The sequence below is a fragment of the Artemia sp. Qi Xiang Cuo genome, chromosome 9, assembly GCF_049724085.1.
Source record: "Artemia sp. Qi Xiang Cuo chromosome 9, ASM4972408v1, whole genome shotgun sequence".
Taxonomy (NCBI): Eukaryota; Metazoa; Arthropoda; class Branchiopoda; order Anostraca; family Artemiidae; genus Artemia; species Artemia sp. Qi Xiang Cuo.
In genome coordinates this window covers 62,734,269-62,749,570 of record NC_142802.1, presented here as the reverse complement: position 1 = coordinate 62,749,570, position 15,302 = coordinate 62,734,269, and the positions used below count along the sequence as shown (strand labels likewise).

General features: G+C 34.9%; 1 protein-coding gene across 1 annotated transcript in view; it reads right to left on the bottom strand.

Moving 5' to 3' along the window:
• Positions 1 to 15,302, bottom strand: part of LOC148948913 (glutamate-gated chloride channel-like) — a 129,691-nt gene that overhangs the window by 98,817 nt on the left and 15,572 nt on the right. The window contains exon 2 of the mRNA XM_089095051.1: positions 10,711 to 10,807. Within this exon, the coding sequence (XP_088951177.1) occupies positions 10,711 to 10,766 (56 nt within the window). The 5' untranslated portion in view covers positions 10,767 to 10,807. The remainder of the gene's footprint in view (positions 1 to 10,710; positions 10,808 to 15,302) is intronic.

Genomic DNA, 15,302 nt, shown 5'->3' with positions numbered 1-15,302 from the left:
ATTAGATACTCTTTTTGTACATCAAGCTATGAAATGTGGTATCGAAATATATTTTTGGCTAAATACTTTCATAAATTTTGACAACTATCTTAGTATGCAAGCAGGAATTTCTTTAGTAGAGAAGGGAGAGGTTCGTCAAGGGAAATAGTAAAAATATGTTCATTCTGGGGTTCCAAAGGTATTCGAAATTTTTACTCATACACTTCAAGACTGGACTGAATTCCCCTTGAGATTTAACCAATCTAACGCTGTAGCCCTAGAAAAGGTTAATGTATCAGAAAAGTAATACTTCTAATCCTCACAGTTGACAAGGTTATTCGTTAAGATTGCCCGGGTTTAGCGTAAGTTTAGTGAATGACTTGGCCCTTATTTTTATTCATGTGCTTTGAAGCATTGAAAATAGGAGCAATAATGTGCATCTTTCAGTTCAAACATGTTTGTCCACATTCAATTATAAAGTTTGATATACGAATCACCCTGTTATCCGGATATAGTTTTAAAATAACATCTTAATCACCAAGTCGTCTAGTGATGAAAAACAGGGTAAGCAAGATTTTGACACGAAAAGATACTTTGGTTTGAAGTAATTTTTGTTGACCAAAGAGAAGAAATTTTGAGTTTTAAGCAAACGTTCCACGTATCTTGCTGTCAGAAGAATCAATATCAGTAGTATCATTTAGAGGACGGCCAGTAGGATCATTTCTAAGCGACAACTAAAAACCTCATAGAACAAAATGGCTTCCTTTGCATTTACTCCCTCAAGAAAACTTCGGGTTTCCTTCTTCACACAGAAATGACAAAGATGATGTCGTAAATTAGTAAAATCTAAGCAATATAATAATGGACGAGAAACTAATCTACTTGAAAAGCCAAAGTTTCAATAGACCCTTTAATAATCACAGTTTTTTTTTTATTTACTATTTGTTTACTCTTGAATGTTAATCCTGCTGTAAGAAGTGCTTTTGGGAGGAGGCTGTGACGTTCTTCTCTATATATTAATTCCATTTTGTGTAAGGTCTTGATACAGTTCTTAAGTCTTACGAGAATCCTGTTTCTCTTGAACTACTAATAAAAACTCAAAGCAAAAATATTTTGTATAATAATTCTGGCAATTTACCCCAGTGTGTGATTTCCCCTGTCAAGTTGACTCCCTGGAAGCTTCCCTCCCTATGGAAAATTCTCCCGTGAAAAATCCCCAGCAGAAAATTTCCCCCCCCACCCGAAAATGTACGCATACATCCAAATAACAAATAATATCCGTAATTAATGGGCAAATTTTATGACTGAATTACATTTCCCTTGGGGCTGGGGGGGGGGAGAGTCATTTTATACCCGAAGACATAGTTATCGGGCCTTTCAACTATGATGAACAAAATGGTTATCTCAAAATTTTGATCGGATAATTTTGAGAAAAGGGGGCGCGGAGGGGGCCTAGTTTCCCTCCAACTTCTTTTGTCACTTAAAGACGGCACTAGAACTATTTTTCATTCAAACACGCCCTCTCCCGATATTTTAGGACCATTGGGTCGATACGACCACCCCTGGAAAAAAAATGAATAAACACTTATCCGTGTTCTTTCTTCTGGCAAAAAATACACAATTCCACATTTTTACAGATAGGAGCTTAAAACCTGTAAAGTAGGGTTTGCTGATACGCTGAATTTGATGGTGTGATTTTCATTAAGATCGCTCGCTTTTAGGGGGTATTTCTCCCTTTTTTCAAAAATCCGGAAAAGCTTCTCAAGATCGTAACCTTTGATGGATATGACTAAATTTAATGAAATTTATATATTTGAAATCAGCATAAGAAGCCAATTCCTTTGATATATCTATTGGTATCGAAATTCCGTTTTTTAGAGTTTCGGTTATTTTTGAGGCGGGTCGCTACTTACATACAGTTCGTTACCATGAACTGTTTGATAAGGTCAGTCAGACGCATACCCAAACCAATTCGTAGACAATTCCTCTTGAAAACAACCAACAAATCTTCCACCATCTTTCGATGAGTGCAGGTTTCAGAACCATACTTGACCACTGTCAGTAGTGTAGCTTCAAATATTCTAAGACTCATGTTCCTCTTGAACCCTCCAACAAAAACATAATATGTTCCTTTACGAAAATGAAAACCTTGCGAAAAATTCAAATTCAAAGAAAAATTCAGGATAGTACTTTAAAATAACAATACTAAGTTAATCAGACACTGAAATATACTCAAGTAAAATTCCATGGAGCATCTTAAGCGTTCTCCGTCGACTGTCTAGATTGCTTAAAGATTGCTGCTGGATCGGGAAAAAATCAATCCTGTGATAAATATTACCAGATATAAAATCAGAATAGTTGTCAAGTCCAATTTCGTTTGTCACTTAAACACCCTTTAGCTAATACCCGATTGCACTTTTGTCTTCCTGATCTACCCTACTCTGCTGATACTCCCATTGAGAACAGCCTAGAAAATGGTTTTTGCAAATTTTCCGATTTTCTCAAAGTTTTAATATGTCAGATTAGACTCATAACTGTGACCAAATGTTAGACACAACATCAGTTTTCTCGATTTAGATTATCACCTTGGAACCTAGAATGTCGCTGCAAAATTCCTCTAGTGAATATAATGCTCTGAGGGAGACATTTTTTGTGTCATGTATATTGAATGGTTTGCTGGAGGAAATAACCTAAAATGGAGTCTGAAAACATTGTTTTCTGCTTCAAATAATACTTCGGAAATTATTCGTGAGAATTAGAAAATCCCTGGAACTTTGTTTGTTGTAACACCAGGATGTAAAAAGAAAGTCAGTGAAACTTTTTGTAATTTTTTATAAAAATTTTGCTGGTGCTCAGGAAATTTCTTTAAGATAGATCTGGATAGAGGGTGAATTCACTTGTATTCGAGGACACAGGGGTGGATGCCAAACACTTGGGGGGACAGATAAAATTTGGCTCCTCCATCAGTATTTTTCGCCCCTCTGATCCTAAATATCTAGTGCAATTTTGACCTTCTGAGGGAAGCATCTACCCCACATACACCCTTTGGCGAGGACATAATTTCACGAAGTGGAAAATTTTGTTCTTAAAAAACAATATTAAACGGATGGTAGTTCCCTTATTATAAATAATAAAAACAAGTTTTTGTCACAAGAAAAAAAAGACTGTCATTCAGATTTAAAGTAGTATAATAAAATTACAAAAAAAAACAAGGTGATCCCGGAATCCCCACACACCAATCCACTTCACCAGTAAAGCTTAGCATTTTTTTTAATTGAAAACTAATTGCTAAACTGATGCAAGAATATAAATTAGAACGGTAGCATTATAAATGAATAAATCTAGATCTTTAATAGGAGTGTTCGTAAAACCGAAGTTGTTACTTTGGTACGCAGCTCGGATCTCTTTGAATCTAAAGTCAGGGCAACAACAAGCTAATTTTAGCATTCAAAAAATTCAACTAAAACCGGGAATGCTGACTGCCAATTTCAATGCCCAAGGAATAAAGCAATTTAGAAAGCATCCAATGAGTACCGATGGGATCATTACACACAAAATCCATTTTTCGAGGAAAACATAAGTGAATAATTTATATCGACGGAAAAATAGAAAAATTGTTACTTTATATAATGACATCACCACCTTCTCCCTTCAAGAGCCAGAACTGTAAAGCCGTAAAAATAAAACATTAATGCGGGGTACAAAGAATCTTTGGTTATTGTATTCTCGGAAAAACACAGGATAACATTCAGCCCAGCTTTTTGGAACTGAAATAAAAATAGATCACCAGAACTGAAGTCCAATTTATTTGATTTCTTTGGGTTCCGGTATTAATAAGCTGCTATTCCGACTTAATGTACTTTTGAGTCCCTAAACTAATAGACTATTACACCGATTTTAAATCCCGAGGAGCACTGGCCTGGGTATCGAAGGCCCAATTTTAGTGAGAATTAAGAATTCCAAATTTAGAGTAAATTGACGACGCCACATATGTTTGGTAAATATTCTCATTCAATACGCAGATTCAATTTAAGCGTGGGCAGGGGTAGTCTTTATGCCAATATGGAACTATAAGTGGATCCCTTATGACTTTTTGCGACAATCAAATACAACTGTTTTTAAGTTATGATTTTCTAAGAATTTTACTTTCTATTTAGCTAAAATTTCTCGAAGCCGGGCTTTAATAAGTCTTCTGTAGTTTATTCCCTATCAAAACAAGCATGAAAACAAAATGGTAATTGCGGTTCAATATTTTAGTATTTTAGTAGTTAATTATAGCTTTTATTTATTTTCGTGCGTAAACAGAATATTTCGCTAAAAAAATATTCTCACATCATAAATATTTTTCACATTTCAGGATCTGTTTGCAAATTCAGTAGGAAGGATATTACATACTATGATCTCACTTCTAGACTTCGAGATAATGTAGATAAAGCTTTAAGAGAAGAACAGTGTGTTTTAGGAGGGAGAGAGGATGCGTCGACCAAATATCCATTCTTAGATTAATAATTGAGATGTGCCTGAGTCATCAAACACCTTTAATCCTCAGTTGTATAGGTTATGAGCAAGCGTGTGATTCAGCTGATAGAAAAGCTTTAGCAAAGGTTTTATCTTTCTATGGTATACCAAATCCATACATCAAAGTGATTAGTGCTATGTGCGAGAATGACATTCCTGTAATTATTCACACAGCCCCGGGTAGAAAATGAGGTTAGTGGCATGTTTCACTTTATATCAGGGGTAAAGCAGGTTTACGACCTATCCCCATTTATATGGATCATTTGAGGGACTCTGTCCTAAGGAGCACAACAAAGCCAATGGTTGAACACGGAGTCAATTGGGAGAATAAAACTCTCCTAGACTTAGACGTTGCTGATAATTTAAGCATCCTAGATGAGATGCAGCAAAATGAATGAATTTTAGAGGTTTTGAGAATTCAGGGTGCAAGAATAGTTATAAAATTTAATGTTAAGAATACTAAGTCACTAAGACTAGGAATAAGTGAAGGTGAAAAGGTGATGTTAGGCAACGAAAAGATCGATCAAGTGGACACTTCACCTACGTAGTATTATTAGTAAAGACGGTGTGTGCTGTGAAAATGTTAAAAGTAGAATAGCCAAGGCCGTGGTTGGTTTTTCACAGTTTAAAAAAGATAAGTATGGGAATCAAGATTAGAATATTGGAAGCTACTGCGATGACAGTGGTCAAGTAAAATTCCGAAGTGTGGATGCTCCAAAAGAGGGAAGAGGATTTGTTAGATGTTTTCCATAGAAATTGCCTACAAATTGTTTTGGGTACCCGACTGAGTGACCGTATCTCAAGCAGTAAGCTTTACGAAAAATATGGTTCAATCTCGATTTTTAGGGTTATAATGAGAGAAAGATTGAGATGGCTAGGACATATTCTGCTGATGAAGGATGACAGATAGCCAAAGATAGTCCTTGTCGGCCAACTTTCAAGGGCCAAACAACAATTAGGTCGTCCTAGAATAGGGTGGGAGGATGTCGTAAGGAAAGATTTAATGGAAATGAAAACTTCTTGGGAGGGTGTAAAGATGGAGTCTTTGAATATATTGGAATGGAGGAGGAGTGTGTCTGTCTGTGTTGAACTCAGGTGACATGGTGCTGCAGTGAGTTGTTAGCAGTAGTAGTAGCTCACACATTAAACCCTGTCAAATTCAGTTTCTGTCGTACTCAGCACTTACAATTATAAATCCTAAATTATCACTGAGAATTTTTTTTTAACTCTTTATCCTTATTTGTCATAAACAAGAAATTTTCAAGTTTTTGCAGTAGGGATTGGAGCTTTTATTTACCCTTTCATTTCAGCTCCTCCTATCACGCCATATTTACGCGAAAATAAGTCAGATTGTCTTTAACTCTTAACGTGGTGCGCATCACCTGAGTAACCTGATATGTGAGGAAAGTTATTCTTTCGACACCATTAATTGGACAAAACGTAGTTCCTGGTTGTTTCCACAAAGAAGAGAAAGCTGCTCTAAGACACTTTTTTGCTTCTTCTCTTTTCCACCATTATTTATAAAGACGTTTATATCCTGAAAATATACCTGGAGAAACAAAGGAAATTCCTTTCGAAAACAAAAAGGGACTGTTACTGAGTTCTTACTGTTTCCAAGCTGGAGAAATTATGTTTTACGATGTTCATGAAACTAGTTTCTTTCATAGAAAGTGGCTACTAGATTAAAAGTGTCAAAAATACTCCTTAAAAAGAAAGTGTCAAGAGAAATATACACATTTTGCTGGGTTTTGGTTTTTAATCATGTGTCTTAGTACGATCCAACTAAAAAAAATATTTTTTCAACTGAAGGTAAAGAGCAGCATTAAAACTTAAAAGGAACAGAAATTATTGTGTACATGAGAGTGGCTGTCCCCTCCTAAATCCCTCACTCTTTACGCTAAAGTCTTAAAGTTCTTCAGAAATACTTGTCATCCAAATTCAACGGCTCTTGTGTTTCAGGAGTCGTTCTTAAAGAATTGCAACAAGAGTCAAACTTTGGCAGAAAGAGCAAAGAATTGAGACTGGAGCAGTCCCCGTTATATACAGTATAATTTCTATTCGTTTTAGGTTTTAATGTTTCTCCTTACATTTAGTTGAAAAAACTTGTATTTTACTTTATTTCTGATCGTTTTTCAAATTCAACCGCTAGGTCTCCCTCCCCTGTCCGTGAAAATTCCCTGAGGAAACTTACCTCCCCATGCAAAATTCTTCGCGTGAAAACTTCGGAAAATTCCCACCGAAAAATTTCGCTATATTTCCCAAAAAGGCTGTATCCAGGATTTTTGTCTGGGGTGCATTTTTGTTTGAGGGGGGGAAGGTTATATAAGGAAATTTAGAAACACATAAAAAATTTATATACTTCTTTGCAATTTTTTACGAGTCGGAAAAAAATTTCGGAGGGGGGAGTCCAAACCCGGTAACCCTCCTCCCGGGAAACGGCCTAGCTTTCCAATAACTAATACCATTTGTAAACAATGGACAAATCGACTAAATTACTGTCCTTTCCCCGTGGGCCTTGGGGGTCGTGTCATCCCCCCCCCCAGAAGTATATTTAAGGACCTTTAAACTATGTTAAACCAAATAGATATCTTTTAATTTTTATCGGATGTCACTGGAAGGAAAAGGGCCGTAGGGGATATTTTCCCCTCTCCCCCTATTTTTTTAGTCACTTTAAAAGGGCCTTAGAGCTTTTATTGAATGAGCCCTCTTCCAATATTCTAGAACCACTGGCTTGATACAATCACCACTGGGAATAACAAAAAATAAATACATAGGCAAACAAATAAACACGCATCCCTGATCTGTCTTCTGCAAAAAAAAATAGAACAATCCTTGTGTTCTAATTAGAGGTTCCAGATACAGATTCGGTCTGACCAGGGAGTTTAGGTTAGTAATAACCCATTAAGAGTTACACCCACAAGAAAAGTTTTATTATCATAGGCAGCACCATAGGGTGCAATCACTAAGTAAAGAGCGGTATAGCTTCAAAGTATTATCTCTTTTGTGTTGTTGTTGTTTTTTTCACCAGGCGAATTTCTATGGATGGACTTATCCAAGAGACTTTGGAGAGGGGCTTATTCGACCGGAAAGTTAAAGTTCTAGTGCCTTTTTTAAGAGTCAGGTGTGATCGGAGGGCCCCCCTCTTGTACTCTTTAGCACTTTTTCTGAAAGAAATCCGATCAAAATTTTAAGATAGCCATTTTATTCAAAACAGTCAAAAAGTCGAATAACTATATATCCGGGGAAGACATGAACCCCCACAGCCTTGAAGCAAGAGGTGTAAATTACCCATTGTTTACCCAAAGGTTTTGTTATTGGAAAAATGGGTAGTTTGGATTCCGGGTCTCCAAAATAGTTAAGGATATTAAGATGAAACTTTAAAAAAATGTTGAGGGGAATGTTGAACTAACCAAAAGACACTATTTGCATCTAGGTTGTCAAAAGGGTATATCTACAATATCTCAAGAATGGTTAAGTATGTTAAGTTGTAACTTTGAGACCACGCTGGGGGGGATTTAAAACTAAATCAAAAGACACTAAATGCATAAATACTTTCAAAACGGCGTATTTGCAATATCGCAGAAATAGCTAAGGATATTAAGTGGAAAATTGCAAGATATGTAGAACTAAATTAAAAGAAACTATGTGCATCCAAGTGATCCAGGTTGTCAACAGAGAAGGTCTGCAGATAGGTCAGGAACAGATAAAGTTATTAAGTTGAAACCTTCAGGGGGTGTTTAGGGGGATATAGAACTACGTCAAATGATGCTATATTTATTCATATTCTCCAAAAAGGTGTTTGTTCAATATCTCAGGAACAGCTTAGGTTATTTCTTTGGAATTTCCAGGGCATGTTATTGGGGATTTTGAACTAAGTCAAAAGACACCACTTGAAAAACAGACCATATCTGCAATATCTCAGTAACGGCTAAGGGTACTAGCCTAAGTTGAAACATTGAAGCTAACGGCCCCTATTTCTTTGGAAGACCAGAATGTCATTTGCGCTTTATTGAAAACAAAATACACTTTAAGCGTTTTTATTTATATTTTTAATAAATCCAATATTCCTGAGACTTTTAGGAATGAATGTTAATATATATTGAACTTTAAACCCACATTCATCTGTAATTTCCGGTATTCTTGGTTATTATGGTGATTTTCCTTCTTTCTTTTTATTTATTTTTTTTTTTTGTTTTTGCTATTGCAACAGATCAAACAGTTCGTGGTGACGAGCTGTAAGTAAGGAGCGACTCGGTTCAAGAGTAAACGAAACTGTAAAAAAAACGAAATTTTGATATCAGTAGATACATCAAAAGCATTGGCTTATTATGCTGATTCCAAATATATAAGATTTATAAAGTTCAGTGTTACCCCTTAAAAGCTACGAGCATGAGACAATTTGCACGATTTTCGAAAAACGGAAGAAACATCCCTTAAAATCCGAGGAATATTAATAAAAATCCCACCATCAGATTCAGCATATCAGAGAACCCTACTGTAGAAGTTTCATGCTCTTAGATACAAAAATATGAAATTTTTCATTTTTTTTTGCCCGAAGAAAGATCAAGGATGCATGTTTATTTGTTATTTTATTCCTTCTTTTTGTTTTTTTGTTTTTTCCCCAGGGGTGATCATATCAAACTAATGGTCCTAGAAGATTGGGACTGGTTGCATTGGAACGGAAATTAAAAGTTTTAGTCCCCTTTTTAAGTGACCGAGAAAATTGGAGGGTGACTAGTCCCCCTCCAACACCACTTTTTCCCCAAATTCGTTCGACCAAAATCCTGATCGGACGAATAACTATGCCCTTAGGGGTAACATGACCCCCCATAGCCCACCGGAAAAGGGCTGTAAGTTATGAAACTTGCTCATTGTTTGCGAATAGTATTTGTTATTGGGAAGTATACAGACATTTTCGGGGGGGGGGGGTGTTTTGTACTTGGGAACGGTTTTCATGGGTAGAATTTTCTGTGTGTGCGGGGGGGGTAATTTCCGGGGGTGAAATTTCCAGGGAAAGTCTTATACTGGGGAGATTTGACCGAATTCCTGTACGAAATTCTTTTCATCTGTCTTACTTTTTCTTTGCCAATCCAATTTTGCATGTGAAAATGTTAAGGAGGAATTGTCCGATGGAAATTTTCAGCGGCTGTGGATCTCAGGGGAAACTATTCCAGTGAAGGGTGAATCTCCGGAGTGATCGGAATAGCGATTAGATTTTAAAGCTTTTTTGAAATAAAAGTATGCTAGGGAGGGGCACAAAAAATTTATGGAGGGGATGGGGAATTTTCAGCGAGTACGCAATTATCCAGAGGGAATTTTACGGGGAGTGGTCCAGTTTACGAGGGACGAGCTTTCAACGGAGGAGTTTCCCCTAAGGGCCTGTCATGGAGGGTGAGCCAGATTTCCCAGTATTGTTTGGAAGATTAAATAAAAAAACGAGTTTTTTCAACGGAAAATAAGGACCAACATTAAACCCCAAAACGAACACAAATAATTCCGTAAACAGAAAGGTAACAGGGAAAAGGTAAATTCCGTAAACATGATTTCCTTCTCGTTTTGAGCTTTAATGTTGCTCCTTACTTTCAGCTGATAAAACTTGTTTTTTATTCAATAAAAAAGCACAGATCGAAATTGATAATTATTTTTGTAAAGCGCAAATGACGTTCTGTTCTTTACAAGGCTTTACAGGCTTAGGGAGCGTTAGCCCTGCTCTTGACTGTGCTCTTGATCTTTTCCTTTTCATTTGTTTTTATTGTTTATTCTAATTCCTGTTCGTTTTAGGTTTCAGTTATTAATTGATAGTGACATATGTTTGTTTTAAGTTTAAATTAATAATTGGCTTTATTTTTGTTTTGTTTTTTTAGTTTAATGAAGGCCTTTACTTTTCTTTAAAAAATTTGCTTTTGTAGATTTTTTTTTATTAATCAGCTAAAGGAGTAGATATTTTCATATCTCAGTAAAGAAAATTAATAGTAATGTAATAAAGCCTTAAAATTCTCCAGCATGGAAAGCATGGAAAGACCATGCTTTCTTAAATACCTATTTTTCAGCACTTTTTGGAGTTGTAAAATCCCTCTTTGTGTTTGAACCAATTATTTTTCTTTTTTTTTTCTTTTTTTAGTAAAAGAAGACATCCAAATCCAACCCTATTAATTAATTTAATGCTTTCAAACCAAAAAATTTTAAACATAAACTTTAAGTAAACTTACTTACCATATGAGAAAATAGCACAAGCTGCACCATAAAAGCCATGATGGTTGTGCAATCATTTTGGATCCTTCTTCTACCTTGGTGTCACAGTGTCAGCATTCTGCAAATTGAGGGGATATTTAACTATTTTTAATTATATTCTTTTCTTATAGCCCTATTCCTAAGTGATTTTCTTTTAGGTTTTTCTCTTAAGTGTAAATTCTGGTCTCTTGCAACATTAGGTTAAAGTTGAAAATATTCCAGAATAAATTACTATATAGTAAAGGCTTGGTGAAATAGAGAGCCTACATGTAAAAATGCTGCGACTTATAAATTTTTCGTTCTTTCTACTGGCCAGACATTTCGTACACAAGGACATTTCGTACACAAGAACCAATCAGGTTCTGCATTTTTTTCTTTTTTTCTTAGCTCAAAAATTTGATACAGCAACAACGTTAAATTCACCAACGGGGAAAAATGATGAAGTGATTTTGCTTAAGCGTCTGACGTATACATGAGGAATAACGTTATGATCGATAATAATGTTATGAATAATTAACTAATTTAACTAAAAATCATTAATACAAATTACTTTTCTTCATTAGGTTAAATTGAAGTAAAGTCACTGATATTTTAGAACCAAGCGTAAAATTCAGGTTAATTATTCATAAGACTTTAAATAAAACGTTATTTTAAATTTAACGTAGATAATTTTGGAGACCACACTGCCTTTCCATGACGATAAATAAAAGTTCAAATAGGGATAAAATCCTTTTAATAGACAGTGATGATGATAACAGATATAGAAATTCACAAAAATACCAGATATTTCGGTCACATATACAGTGACCGTCATCAGCAGTAAAACATGACGGTCACTACTACTGATGACGGTCACTGTATATGTGACCGAAATATCTGGTATTTTTGTGAATTTCTATATCTGTTATCATCATCACTGTCTATTAAAAGGATTTTATCTCTATTTAAACTTTTATTTATCGTATTTTAAATTTAAACTTTAATGCATAAAACCTTAAATTTTAACAGTATTTTAAAATTCAGAAAAATTAAGTTGCAAATTTCTTTCCCAGTGGCTCAGTGCTTCCATTCCACTGATTTGAAAATAAAGTATTTAATTACAAAAAAAGAGTAGAATTATAGTCGGACACTATCCGGAAGTAAGTATGTTATCGTGCTTACTAGTTGAACAGAAATGTTAACAAAATTGATTCTTACGCTGTATTACCAGTGTTTCACTTCAAATTTTTTCAATCCCTAAATGGCTGGTGGAAAATCCCTTAAAGTTTCCCTATTTTCTGACTTTTCCCCAAGTTACAAGTTAAGAATTATTAGGCTGACTTTTAATAGCATTTGTTAGGACGACTTATTTTGCAACTCAAGACCTTTTACGTCTACCAAAAAGTCTTCTTTTGACGTTTGAAGCATTACTTCATATTTATCGACTGGTTTCGTTTGGCTTTGATTTGAATATTCCATATTCAGATCCGAGACTCTAGACCTGTCTGATGTATTTTACTCATTTGTCTTTTTTCGCCACTATTTTGTCCATCTCTATCACTACTTTTACGACGCCCTCGTTTTTATTTGAATTGGTACGAATGTTTGGCATGAATGATAACCAACCGGTCGCTTTTCCACTGATTATTTTTGTTTGACTTTTTTTATATTGAGTTTTAATTTGAGGCAAAGTATTGTAGCAAAATGAATCCCTTAAAGCTTGATTTAAGGACAGCGCCTGCATTTTGGTCTTTTGAATTATTCGATTGTAAGTATTGTAGACTGCTATGTGCCTCCCAGTTTTCCAGAAAATGTCGAATGTAGACGCACTTTAATTTCTATTCAGAAGAATTTAATGAGAATTACCAAATCAAAAGATTTAAGAGAAACCACCAAATACTAAGATTAATACCTCGAGTCACGGTTGTCGTCGCAACCCCCATTGTCTTTCCCAATGCCTAAAAAAATACGCATTCGGACGCAGTCGCATCGCATTGCACAGACTTCATTTTTTCTTTAAAGTTTCGGCCAACGTAGGGGCCTTTACGCTTCATCCCATACTTGACAGAAATCGTCGCAAATGTTACGTTTTTGAGCGCATTCCTATTTTCATTTTTTACTGTTTTCAGAACGCTGAAAAGTCTTTCCACAACGACATTTGAGCAGGGAAGTCCAGAAATAAACCGAATGACGTGAAGAATGAAAGTGAACTTTAGCACTCCACTCGGTATCTTGATGGATGCCACCCAGTTCCAAAAATCAAAACTTCAGTCCTTCCCCGTTGGTTATTTTGTTTCAAATTTCGTGAGTCTATCCAAGTCCGATTAAAACAAGAACGTTTGTCAATTGATTTTGCTGAAATCCCACCGTTGTATCCCAAATTCATATTTCCGTAACAAAACTCCATAGGCTCGGCAAAGAAAAAAGTGGAAAATCCAAATTTAAAGTAGAAATGAATTACTAAGTAAGTCTATAAATATTAGAGGAGAAACATTCAAAATAAAGTTGTCTACTCTAAAATATAGTAGAAATGGAAGCACTGCAGTAGCTACCTTATCGAGTTAAAAATTCATTTGTTGTACCAAACGGGTTATATACACATTTATGAAGGTATCTCCATTAGATATCTACAAGGTGATCCTGCTATCTCATCTTCAGACAATTTTTTTTCCTCTCCTCTTCAAAGTGATTTGTTTATGTTCTCTGAAGATTTATATAGAGGAAGTTTGATAATATATCCTTTAATAGGTCCTTAAGCTTCTTTAAAATAATTGCCTCGTTTCGATCAACTCGTATGCAGTATGTGAAACTTTGAATTGTAAAAAATGAAAACTGGAAAGGATAATTGTGGTGCTCCACAAGGACCTGTGTTGTCCATTTGTTATTTCTTGTGTCTATAAATCACCTTCATGTAACTAATAAGGGTCTGGATGATTCTCCGTAGGGTTGTGAATGCAAAGAGTAGGCAAATCGCCTAGTTTTGAGTGTGACAATCAATTAACTACAATTAATAGAACAGAAAAGGACATAATAACATCACAAAGAATTGTGTTGCCAGGACTGAAAAATGCATGAGAGTAAAAATTTTTTTTATTGAATCATAAACAGACAAAATTCTTAATTAGGGATGATTGTTGAACCACTACCCCCCCCCCCCCTCGAAAAAAAAATTCAATGGGACTGTGTAGTGATAGCCTTTAAAAAAATAATTACAGTACCTTGGAGTATTTATTGATAAATTTCATCTTTTACTCACCATATCGGATTAATTGGTTTTAAATTACCAAGGAATATTTGTATGATGCGTAGATTGAAGTCTATTTTTCAGCCAGCTGTTTTAATGGTGCCATATTTTTCCTAGTGCCATATCATTATATAATTTATTGTGTGAATGCGTGGCGATCTACTTTATGTTCATAATTGTTTTTTTGCCTATTTACCAGAATAAAAATATACAAATAATGTGTGGCAAACATTGTGAGAATCTGCAAGAGACGAAAACAGAGGTAAACCTGTTTTACCTTTTGTATGTGATGGTTAAATTTTATATGAATTGAATTATGTTTAAGTTTAAAATTGGCACTTTTTTGTATTCTTTTTCAACTCATTCCAATATTAGCTCACTTGGGTATGGTAAACGGAAACCTACTAGATTAAGGAAACCAAATGGAGCGATGAAGCGATCTTCATTTTCTATCTGTCAAATTGAACCTGAAATATGGAATAACATTGGAGATGAACTAAAACTTATGGTGAAGTGGTTTTATGCCTTGTTGAAATGTTTATGTTTAGATAATTACTGAGGGTGAGAGAAAAAGATTATGAGAGGTCATTTGTTGTGTGTGAGGGTGAATATTTAGGTGTGTCAAAAAGTGAAGTTAGAGGAGTTTTAACTGAGGAAGCTTGAATGGCTATTTGACAAGAGGGATGAGATTTTTGTGTATTGGGCTTCTTTATTGGTTGGTTAGATTGGGTTTATTTTTGGAGCTTAGGATGAGGGAAATGAAAAGGGAAGAGATAACATTGTTTACTGCCTAATGTTAGATTAGTGCCAATTAAATAATAGGATTCTGTACAAGCTTTTGCTTCATGAGTTATGTGATTTGTGATGTTGATTGTTTTTCCCCCTTTTTTGATTTCAAAAACGTAGCATCATATCCTTTTTATCGCACTCCCTCCCTTAAACCTCACTTACAAGTAAAACCAACTATCTTTCTGAAAGTCGTGACCTCATAGGTATATGACGAGAAAGATTTAGAAGACCTTTAAATTTATAATTTACAAATATATTGTAAAATATATTATATATTATTAATATATATTATAAATTTATATTATCTCAGTCCTGAAATTGTTTGTATACTTATTTGTAATTGTTTGTACCTTACTCTAAATAATAGATGATTCTTTTCATCGAAAACCTACCTCCACGCTGCTTACCTTTCAATGATAGCAATTTTGAATGCTTTCAGATATAGAAGCTAAGCTATAAATATCTTTTCTCGTTGAATAAAATAAAAATCTGTTCTTTTCTCCTTTTTTAACCTTGTTTGATTAGATAATTGTGGTTTAAAATTTAGTCCCTCTAAAAGAAG